This window comes from Rhea americana, unplaced genomic scaffold, assembly GCF_003343005.1.
Source record: "Rhea americana isolate MKP2758 unplaced genomic scaffold, rheAme1 scaffold_19, whole genome shotgun sequence".
Lineage (NCBI taxonomy): Eukaryota > Metazoa > Chordata > Aves > Rheiformes > Rheidae > Rhea > Rhea americana.
In genome coordinates, this window is record NW_028186038.1 from 7,500,514 (window position 1) to 7,512,332 (window position 11,819).

Sequence of the window (11,819 nt, forward strand, 5' to 3'; positions counted from 1 at the left end):
AGATGGGTCCTTCAGCTGCATGTCTTGAACAACATGCCTTGCCCTCCTGGTCAGGCCGCCTGGTCCCACCGCCACCAGTGTCCCTTCCTGAGGTGTCTCCTACCCCGTCCCTTCTGTGTGTGCTAGGGCTGAGACAAGCCAGCCTCTGTGAATGCTGTCCTGTTCCTGGGGGAGATTTTGCTTTGATGAGAGCAAAGTGTGGGGCATATTATGCCCTGTCCTGGGACCCTTGTGGCCCTGATAAATGTGACTTCTGAGGCCTGCAACGGAGGGGTTTCAGTTGCCACACTGAAGCTTCCCTCACTGGCCTGTTCGAGGCCCAGGAGATGCTGCTTGGACATGACGCTGTGCCCTGCTAATATCGTGCGCTGGCAGCCCATGCTTTTCCTCCTTCTGGACCTGTCCAAGGGTCCATGTGTGACAGGGAAGGAGGCAGCCACCTGGGCTCAGGAATTATTTTTATTAACATTTCCAAAGGAAAAAAAAAGAGATTTTGTTTCTATATACGCTGCAGGGTTGCCAGTGTCAAGGTGGTCAGGACAGCCAAAGAGAAAGCAGGAGAAGAGGGACAGTGTATCCCTTGACTGGAGGACACCAGGAATTTCAGTGATGGCTTAAGAGGCTCTTAATTAACTTTTTATTGATAAAATGCTCCTGGTGATCCAGTTAGTCCAACAAGCACCAAGGGCCAACTCCTGAACCTGAGCACAGGCTCCTGCAGCCCTCCCTCATGGCTGGGCTGAGGTGTGAGGAGCAGTGGTGGGCAACCAGCCACAGGCAGCAAGGAAACACCTTGTGGGCTAGCACCCTGCTTCTCATGCACAACTCTGATTTGCTAGTGGTTGTAGCTAGAGCATAGATAAAATGCTCCTTACAGGCTTAAATCTACAATTGTTGTATTACCTTTTCCCGATCGATCAAGACTTGGCTCTCAGATGCTTGGTATTGCTCCAAAGAGCAGCACTGTTAATCATGAACATGTAACCACAGTAAAGCTCTCTTACTAAATCTCCAAGGAATGACCATTGGAGGCAGTCAATATTGAAATGTTTTATTTTCCTGATGGCCACCCTTTTCAGCACTTAGTCTTCATGCTAGTAGCCAAGGGGACATAACTGAGTGGATGAGACAATGGCACTGGAAGGATTCTGAAGATTCAGGCTGTGTATCTTGTTTCAGGTTTATTCAACTCCCTTCATAAATTCCAGGAACTCTGCCAAGGAAAAGACATTGGAGACAAGTGGGTGTTAGCTGAGGACCGAAGTGCCATCCACAGTTGCCAAGTACTCCTTTGGCATGTTTCCACAGCTCTTTCTCCTCTTCCCTCCCACCTCTGTGCAAGAGGCCGAAAATCACAGCTACTGTTCCTCTGGCTGTGGCAAGAGCTCCTCATGACTCGCTACAGAAATATTGCTAAAGCCCAGCTTTGCCCTCGAAAGGTGGCTGCTGCCAAAATGCAGGAGGCAGCTGAGCCCCCAGGGAGCGAGGGCCATGAGGCACGGGGCTGCAGTGTCTGCTCGGAAATGGGGGAGATGCTGGTTTTTGCCACTGAGTTGATACGTTGATTTGCATTTCCTGAAGACTGTGCCCTGTCTCCTACAGCAAGGTATTTCATTGAGGTGGCTGAGCCTTATATACTGCTCTGGGCTGATGATCTAAATCTGTATCGCCTTTCTTTGATGCTTAAAAAAAATACTGTCTGCACTGGATCTGCTCACAACTGCAGCTCACAAAAGCGCAACAAAAAATGTCCTGAAAGAAACACGTAGGTGTACTGCTGACTACTTTTGCTGTTTTGCAAGCACATAGTATGGCCAGCATCCTTCAAAATGCTAGCAGTAGCTTGCTGATCCACCCTCAAGCAGACAGGACAGGTGGTTAGCCAGGAGAGGATGGCCATGCTGACCCTGAGGTTGGGCTACTGTGTCTCCTGTCACTTGATGCAAAGTGCCCTAATATTATCTTCTTGAAGCAGGTGGCTCCCAAAGGAAAACTGGCACTGCCACCAGGGAGTCATTTTGGTGCCACCATATTTAAAGAAACAGTACTTAGGAGCTAGTGCTTGTTTTTAGGCTCGTCTAAGACGTCAGAAAGGGGGAAGCAGGTCTCTAGTGAAAATAAGGTTTGCTTCACGAGGTCAGTGCAGCTTGGGGACAGTTAAGGGAGCTTCAGGCCCTTGCCACAATTTTGCAAGCATGGCGAACCTTGTACACCTGTACAAATGCAGGTGGCAACTGGATGCATTGCCCAGCACTGCCTATGCAAGCTCATATGGGTTCCCAGAAGGGAACTGAGACAGCAGAAGCTGTCTTGAAAGGCTGGGACTCAAGGACCTGCAACCAAATGGTGTACAAGAAAGACTCCTACCATCATAGTCAATCTTGCCATCGTTGTTTTTATCTCCGTCTTTCATCAGTTCTTCTATGTCATCCTCTGTGATGGTCTCTCCTGTTGCCTGTAGCATGATCTTCAGCTCCTCAAGGTCAATGTAGCCATCGGCATTTCTGTGAAAGGATAGAACAGCTCAGAAGTAGAACAACACGCGCTGGAGAAGGAGCGCTGAGGACCTATTGCACTTCTCCCACCATTCCTCCATGCTCAGAGGTGAAACATTAGCGTTTTGGGGAAGATGCTTGGTATTTCTAAGACAGTGCAAAAAAGCTCTACCCCTGCTTTACGTGTGCAACTCCATGCAGTGAGCCGCCACGGGAGCGCCTGTGTTCACGTATAACTTCTCTTTACAGCATGGTCTCTTACATGCACCGTTGCGCTCACATCTCTTACTTGTCAAACATCCTGAAGAGATCTGAGAGTTCCTCTTCCGATTTTCCTTTGCTGTCATCTTTCATACATCGGACCATCATAACTAGGAACTCATCAAAGTCTACAGTGCCACTGCCTGTAGGCAGAACAAACACAGTCAGACAACGCTATAGCGTGTGGATTGGTAAAGCCGAAGGAGAGATCAAAGCTCTGTCAGTAACCTAGGAACAAAGCTTAGGAGACCCTGCAGCAAAAGGAAGCTTTCAGGTCACTGGTGAGGCCATGGACTGAGTTCATCTCTGAATTTTTGCCTTTTGCATTCATTTTGCCCAGACAAAATGAACCAAAAGTCTACTGTAAGTATCGATGAATGGTAATTTCTGCTACAGAGATTCCTGTCCACTCATCTAGATATAAATAATAAAAGCTCCAGAAAGCAGGCATTCATGTACTGTGTTTTTACGTTGGCAGTATATTATTGGTGTTGTGAACAACAGACAGGTGTTTTCCTCCTTTGCCTGATTCTTAAGTGCTTTTTCTCTTCTAATTACTTCTTATGGCATTTCTCTCCAGCCTGCACACAGCAGATTTTGTTGTGTGTGACCATTGGTATACTGATATAATTAATAATGATTGTTATTAATATATGTGTGTGAGCATATATATCTCAGCAGTGCAAGACTTTCTTGCCAAGAGAAACTTCTAATTATAAATGTTGCAACTGCCTGTAAGTATTTTATGTCTCTCTCTAATTTCAGAGTACCTGTAATCCCTCCAAATGAGTTCAAGCAATCTATCTGCATTCAATACAGTAATAAGAATTTTTACAGCATCTTTTAGTGCAGAAATTTCCTAAAGGGAGCATCCTAAAATTTGGTGGGTGCTTAATCCCCTTCGAAACCTCAGCTGCGGCACTGCCACAGGTTGCTTCCTCCAGGCTGAGGCTATCCCCACGCGGTCCTGTGCGTGCTGTGCAGACATCGAGCACCCCCTGAATCGCAGAGTCAGGGCTCGTGTGCTGCTGGGAACACCATTTCACGGTGGGTGATACCATCTGACTGGCCATGTGCATTGTCAGATGGTGCCAGAACAGTGAACGTTTGATCAGCGACCAAGATGCCTCATCTTACAAAAAAGTGAGATGACACTTTTTTTGTGTGGACCGTCTCTCTGGTGTCCACATGGGCATTCCTTGACTGCTGCCCTCTTCCTGCATCGAGCACCACGGTTTCTCCACGTATTAGGCTCCAACTTGCAACAAAACAGGTACAGGCCATGTGCCACAGGGCCTGGGCAAACAGGCTGCAGGCTCGCTCCCCATGGGGCAAGTGGCACGTGCACTGCGCGGTCACCAGTGGCTCTGGACAGGCCCTCGCACTGCGGCGCTTGGAGCCCACCTCCGCCTGCACACAGAGCGGGTGAGGGCTCTGGGGCACCTGGGGAGCTGAAGAGAGAGAAATATCTCACCATCTTCATCCACCTCATCTATCATCTCCTGCAGCTCCTCGGGGGTGGGGTTCTGCCCCAGCATCCTCATCACCTTCCCCAGCTCCTTGGTGCTGATGCAGCCATCCTCTGCCCCCAGCACGAAGATGTCAAACGCAGCCTTGAACTCTGGAGAGAGAGAGAGAGGAGAGAGAAAAGGTGCCAGTGTCGCCCGCCTTGGTCCTGCTGCGCTGGCAGCCCGAGGCAGCGGGCTTTCACCGGGCACCGCTTCCCACGGTCCCAGCACTGCCCGCAGCACGGCGGAGGGGTGCACCTGGACAGACACGCAGAAACTGCGTTTGGTGAAATCCCGGTGGTTCAAAAAATAAAAAAAACGCTCGGCTTATGCTGTGCCTGGGTTGGCCACTAGAAAGACTTCTTTTTTTTTTCTTTTTTTTTAAAAACAAACAAACAAAAAACTTCTGGTGGGTAATTGCTGAGCCTGGCTGAGCTCAGGCAAAGCAGCTGGTAGATGGGCCGAGTGCTAGTGGGTTTTTTTCTTTTGGCTGCGGTATCGGATTAAAAATGCACCTACCATTTTTTTGTTCTTCTGTCAGCTGCTCAACCTATAATTAAAATACAGAGACCAATTAATTTCTATTCATAACACCACTACTGTTTTTCTTTTAAAAAAAAAAGTCATAAAAAGGTCATTTGTTCAGCAGTATTTTCAAAGATTAACTAATCCTCATAACAGCTGCCCCTCGTGGACTACAGGATACACAATCAGCAAGGTTTTGATACAGCAGCACCTTATAGGCTAAAAAATTCTTCCCCTTAAAGCTATTTGCAGTTCCTCTGAAGAGAGCATCATTTTACAAGAGTGGCAGCAGCAGACATGCAGCACTATTAACCTTCGCACAAACAGCGAGGACCAGCTGGAAAAAGCATTTGTCCTTTTCCACTGTTCCTTTGGGAATAATTTGCTGTTGCTGGGAGTCTTCAAAGTGGGAGGGTTGTGCCCCTGAGGGAGCTCGGGCTAAGGCCAGGTCAGAGGTGGGAGATGCAGGCGAGGTCCCTGAGGAGCGAGAGGCAGATGAGACCATCCCCAATTACCCATGATGGGCAACCAGCAGTTAACAACGTTACCTGCACCAACGTGCTGGAAAATTGAGATAAAACTAGGTAGACGAGAGAAGCTAGAATAGGGGAATGCCGTGAAGCTGTATTTTCACAGTTTAATGGGAAAAGCATGCCACTGTTTCCAACAAACGCTGGGTAGAGCTGGCTCTGTGCCCTGAGCACAGCAGTGGGTACCCTGCAGTGCCCACTCCGGTGCAGGGAGGGCTGCAGCCCTGGTGCTCACACCAGCACCCCTTCCCCAGGGGATCACTGACCCCGGGGGTCTGCCTGGATCCAAACCCTGTGTGGCCCTGACCCAGGCTGTGTGTCTGTAGGCTCCTTCTCCTGCAAGTGATCAGTAGGAGCTTCTCAGTTAACATGAATTAATGAAAATAATCAGTGAGAAAAGCAAGGAGGAATGCATGGGACCTGCATCCTGCTGCTTCTCTTTAAGTGCGTTTCTCTCTTGGCTTCATTCCTTCCTAGAGGTACTGCTTATCTACTACTACTGACCACACCACCGTATCCAACCGTCCTTTTGGTAACCTCCATTAAAACGCCGGATGTCTTCCTGCCTTCTTCCCGAGCTGGCCGACAGGCCTCTCTGGAGTTGGCCAGGTGCTAACCCTATGCCAGGTCACTCCTGTGTGGTTTAGCTTAGGGGGGTCCATCTCTGGCCCCTCTCTCAAATCATCTGACTCTGTTCCGTGCAGAGAGTACTGACCCAATTAGCTTCCCCCTTACTCCAGCCATCAGCTGCAGTCCTTATCTGCTGCTCCCTGACCTCCATGTCCAAACTGAGCCATACCAAGGTGACAACCCCCTGCTTGTATTTTCGTCGCGGTCCTGACACAACTTTATCAAAACCTCTCAACACTGAGTTGCAGCACCACTTCTCTGAGCGGAGGCTGATATTCTTGCCCCAAAGGGCAGTTGCTTCGTAAAAACCAGCTGCAAAGCCGCCAGCTGCAAAGTCGCCCTGCCTGCTTGCAGCAAGAGGCTGGGAGAGGGCTTTTGCTCAGCCGGACGGAGGACGACCACCTGCAGGACAAAGTGAGCTGTGCACCTCATCCAGAGCCTGCTTGGCTTTGTGGATGAGAGGAGGTGAGTCCTTTCAGGTCAGAAAGGGGTAACAGCAGCAGCAGGATTGCTCTTCAGCTTCGCATGGTGCAAACCCAAGCCGGTCCCGGCCCGGCCGCGGGCAGCTGCTGGCGGTCAGGGCTATTGCGCCGGCGGTAAGTGAGGAGAGCTGGGAGCCTCGTGGCGGGCGCAGCGCTCCCCAGGCGAATGTCTGCGGCCACCACCGTCATGCCGCTCACGTAACTCGACCCTTTTGGCCCATCCACTATTTATAAACCACGGTGAGAGCGGTGCTGAAGCTAAAGATGAGCTCTCCGATTGTTCCCGGGAGCAGAAAGGCTTCGGTATTTATCCTTGCAGCCCTTTATCTGGACACTTGTCCCTGGCACTGCTCTTAGCGCTGCCTAGCAGAGCCTAAAAATGTTCCCAGAATAGCTTTGTGTTGGTACAGCCTTATCTAGACATGAGTAGGCAAGATGAAAAGCCATTGGACTCTGTGGCTGCCTGCAGCGCATTTGGCACAAACTCATTCAATCCTATAATGCTTATTAATAAATATGATGTCCTCAACAAGCGGCAAACGAAATACTCACTTCCAAAGCTGCTTTGATTAGCGCATTTTGGATAAAGTTACAGATGTGGGGCGAAACTGTACGCAAGTTTTAAATGCAAGGTAACTATAGAGAAATACATTCACTACAGGGGGATTTCAGTACAGAGGCCTCTGGACACAGACACTCTTCATGGCTTTATTCCGCTTTTCCCTCCACATCTTGTTTCACAGATAGGTTTTCCACGTTGTGGTGCTGGGACGCCACACTAAGCTCACGACGCTGGGGCGGCTGCGATAACGCTAATTCTGCTGCAGTTTTGGCTTTGATCAGCTCTGCTCTCCAGCTCTTGTTTCTGTTCAAAGTTAGGTGGGGAACGTACAACTTCTTGAAAGATTTTTTTTTTCCAAGTGAACATCTTCTTACAGTTAAAATCTCGAGGAGTAGACCCAAGCGAAAGCCGTCGGTCTCAGCCGTACCCGGCCGCAGTGGTTCTGCCCCCGCACGGGAGCCAGCGGCCCGGGCCTGGGCCGCGCGTCCACGGCTGCGCCCGCGCCCCCGCCTCCGGACGGGCCGCGAGACCCTCGCGGGGCTCCAGCAGGTACTTTGCACAACTCACGTCTCTGTTCAACGCCTGCACATTTGGGTTAAGCTTTTGGCCACCAAAGTGAGAAGTTGTTGGGTGTTTTTACGGTGAAGTTCCCTTTTCTTGGGGCTCAATTCCCCCGTGGCCTAACTCCACCGACGTCCTCGGACTTTGACTAGGAGTGACCTTGGCCCGGGGGGATCTTGGCCCACGCGTATCCCATTTACGGGACAGAGGCAGGGAGAGCGGCCGGAGCTCCGGCGCGAGGAACCCCTTCCTTCGGGGCCCCAGGGCCGCGAGGCGGCCGGCGGCGCACGGCGCCTTCCTCCGGCGGACGGACAGGCCCGCTCGGCCAGCGGTTAGCGCCGCCGGCCCCTCAGCCTTCCCTCCCGACGCTCCGCAGCGGGCCCCGCCACGGCACCCGAAGGACCTGTCCCTCGAGCTGCGGCGGCCGGGATTGACCAGAAAGATCGGTCGGAGAGGCCTGGATTTCCTTCAGTTTTACAGGTCACGGTTTCTTCCTCCTCCGCGGTGGTTGTTAGGGAAACTCGATGCCCGATCGCACAGCCTGCCTCCGTTCTCACTGAAAACCTCCAGAGCGCTACGGGTTTTCAGTCTCACAAGCGTCTAGGTTGGGCCAAGAGGACCGGAGAGGTGGCTGCGTGGGCATTTTGCTGTTTTCCTCCATTACATTTCAAGCAAGGTCTTTCTTCCCTCTAAAAATCTTGGAATTAAAATAGCACTTGCATGACGTATTTTTCGTGCCCTTGGTTAAAATCAAGCCTGATCAACTGTATTTTACATATATATATAGATAGATAGATAGATACAGATATACATTTTTTCTGTTTTTGTTTATATATATATATATATATGTATAAAGTGTGTGTGTGTATGTATACATATAAAAAAACACCAGAAAACCCTTCTAATGTATTTTGACTCCAGTTATGCAGGGGACAGAGCAGCGATCCACACCCCGCAGAGCCTTTTCCACCCCTACTCCGCTCGCGTATCACTGCGTGTTTAAGTTACCAAACGGTGCGGCGTCTTTGTCAGAGCCCAGACAGTTCGGATTTGCACAGCGAGAGTAACGTGCAGCTGCATAATCTAAAATAGCAGTTCAGGAGCCTCTGCGTTCCCCGGGAGCATATTTCACATTCTTAGTTCCTCTACAGCAGATTGCAGGGGTGAAGGATTGGTGAAGCACATGAGGATGCTTGGAAATAAGTTATAAAAGCTGGGAGCTTTTTAAATACCAATTTAAAAAAAAATCAATAATCAGTTATGGGAGGGGGAAATTTGGCAGTGGCAGAACGTTAAAGGATCAGAAGGGAGATGGTGGATTTTAACACGCGCGAATCGTCTTCATTTCGCGGCAAAAGCTGCAGCGCTTCGTCCCGGCCGAGGGCAGCAGCCTGCGGGGGTCTCACCGCGCCGCGGATCCGGGGGGGGGGACACCCCGAAATCCCCCCCCCCAAAAAAAACAAACCCCGAGCGAAGGCGCCACTCACCGCTGCCTTGTAGATGTCGTCCATGGTGAGCGGGCGGGGGGCGACGGCGGCGCTGCCGCGGCGCCCGCGCTCATATAGCGGCCGCCGCCCCCGGCCGGCCCCGCCGCGGCGCGGCGCGGGGGGCGCGGGGAGGGGCGCGGGGGCGCGGGCGCTGCCCTGCTCCGCTCCGCTCCGCGGCTGCCCTCCGCGCGGGGCGGACCAGGGCGCTTTTTCTTTCTTTTTTCTTTCTTTCCTTTTTTTTTTTTTACTTTGCTTTTTCTTATGTATTCCTGCAAAACCGCAGCTATTATTTTCTTTTCTTTTCTTTTTTTTCTTTTTGCTTTTTTGCAACAAGAAAATGTGTGTGTGGCGGGGGGATTAACAGCAAAGCCTTTTCAAGCAACATTTTAAATAAAAGAATATTAAGAAAGCTAATGATATTGTGCGGGCAGCGAGTAGGTTTCTTCTCTTCTAAAAAGCACTTCTTTAATAAAAATACTGGTGCAAGCATGCACACACACAAAAAAAGAAGTTCCTACCGAATGCACGGCTGAAGTGGCATTAATGAGTAACCTGGAGCAAAGTCTCCAGAGTCAAAACTAGCCACCTTCAACGGGAGCAAGCTGACGGCTGAGAGTAAAACCCCAAATCAGTGATTTTACGGCTGGCTAAGTCCTCCTCCGGTTGAATCTTGGCTGCCGGCAGTGACTGTGCCCCTGCTGAGACGCAGGGGCTGCCTGGGAGCATCGTTTTCCTGGGGGCAGGACAGGGCTGCTTGGCCCCCCACGTAGGGAAGTCCCCTGGGAAGAGCAGGGGACCAGTCCAAACTGAGAAATGTGCGAGCACTGCAAAGGGTTATTTAATTAAGAAGCTGGAGCGTTCAGAGGAAGCTTAATTAAACTCACTCTGTAAAACTGCTTATTATCTCATCAGGACAGCGAGTCCAGCAGCAGCTCCCGCCGACGGTGCGACGGCGCTAGGAAAGTCCCTCTCAGACTGCTTTTGCTGTATACTGTTACTGGATAGGGCCTTCTGGTGAGTGCGGAGCCAAGGGAAAGCATTTGGGGGTTAAACCCAAAATAAAAAGGGAGGGGGTATGTAGCCGGCGCTTCCATTTGCTTATCCACTGCTGAGGTTGCAGCTGCATCTGCCAGGCGCAGGAGCTGCCTCCCGCTGCGGTACCCCCGCCGGCACCGCAGCTCCCCTTCGGCGGAGGGCCGGGCGCCCCGAGCGCTTCCCAACCGCGAGCCTACAAGGCTGCGCTGGGAGTAATTGCAACCTTGCTTAGATTAGGTAGCAGCAACAGGAGTGACACCGTCTTCCTTTAGCTAGAGGTGCTTTTGCAGACAGACCTCCCATGACTTCACCTCAGGGCAATTCCACTTCAGGGTGAAAAGGCAGACAGGGATTTGCTTGCCATCCTTTGGGATTATCTACTGCTGTTACAAATTCCTGGCGCACAAATTCCCTTTAGCATGCACAGATTTGAAGCACTTCCCAATCCGCCGTAGCACAGCTCATTGGGGTAAACAGAGTTTATAACCTCAGTAAAATTACATTGAATTACGCTCTGAATTCACTTGAAATTAGCTCCCTGAATAGTGGCAGTCTTTGCAAGGAAAAAAAAAAAAAGAAAGAAAGAAAAGAAAAAGCTCCTTCTACAGTCATTTCCAATAGGGCTTTCTGCTGCTCTGCTCCGTGCTTGTGCTCATCACTGAGCACCTAGGATGGGTCTCACCTCTATGCCCATGTCCAGCCCATTAGGCCAGCTCTCAACTCAGTTTTTGAGGTGGTGACAGGCATGTTTATCACAGAATCACTGCAGCAACCCCTCTGCCCAATGCAACTTTGTTCCAGGCAGTCAGCAGCATGGTGTGACCACAGATGGTCACTGGGAGCTGCTTGCAGCTGGGGTGAGTCACTGCTTTGGACCACTGCCATCACCGCTTCCAGAGGCAGATGTTGGTGCATGCTGCAGCACAGCCACAGCACTATGATGAAGTTCAATACTCTTCAGACAAAGACTGGCCTTGCCCTCTGCAATTCTATCTCAAATACCCTGTGCTAGTGCCTGCCTTGGCCTGGACTGCATCTGCTTGCATTTCCAAGGCATCATGTGCATTGTGCGCATTGCACACACTAGTCCCTAGCTGCACTTGGCCAGCTTGGACAGCCTGAGCTCCTTACACTGCATTGTATAGCCTAACACTGCATCACATAGCACTGTACTGCCTTGCACAGTACTGCAAGCAAGTCATAACATTGCACAACACTGCACAGCATTGCACTGTGCTACACAGCCCAGCATTACACTGCATTGCATTGCACAGCGCTGCATAGCAAGGCATAGCATTGCATTGCACACCATTGCACAATGCTGCCTAGTCCAGCCCAGCACTGCATTGCACAGGACCGCCCAGCCCAGCCCTGCATTGCATTGCACAGCACTGCATAGCAAGGCATGGCATTGCACCACACTGCATTGGATTGCACAGCATTGCCCAGCCCCGCACTGCACAGCACTGCACAGGCCAGCCCCGCACTGCACAGCACTGCACAGGACAGCACCGCACAGTATTGCATTGCTCGCCCTTGCACTGCAGCAGCCTCCCGCACGGGCAGCCTAGCACGCACGCGCATTCCCGCAAGCCCCGCCCCTCCCGGCCTTAGGCCCCGCCCCCGCCAGCAAGCCCCGCCTCCTCTCGGGGACCAATAAAAGCGCTGCGGGCGGGGCGGGCCGCGCCCTTGGTGGGGGGAGCCAAGATGGCGGCTGCGGCGGCGGCGGGCGCGCGGGCCGAG

General features: G+C 51.5%; 1 protein-coding gene across 1 annotated transcript; it reads right to left on the bottom strand.

The window, feature by feature from the left end:
* Positions 1-1,035: 1,035 nt before the first annotated feature.
* TNNC1 (troponin C1, slow skeletal and cardiac type) lies at positions 1,036-9,118 on the bottom strand. The gene is made up of 6 exons (XM_085302505.1): positions 9,042-9,118; positions 4,784-4,814; positions 4,231-4,377; positions 2,785-2,899; positions 2,368-2,504; positions 1,036-1,213 (listed from the first exon to the last, which is right to left on the bottom strand). Exons 1-6 carry the CDS (start codon positions 9,063-9,065, stop codon positions 1,182-1,184), a joined length of 486 nt encoding a protein of 161 aa, XP_085158631.1. The 5' UTR covers positions 9,066-9,118; the 3' UTR covers positions 1,036-1,181.
* Positions 9,119-11,819: the final 2,701 nt, after the last annotated feature.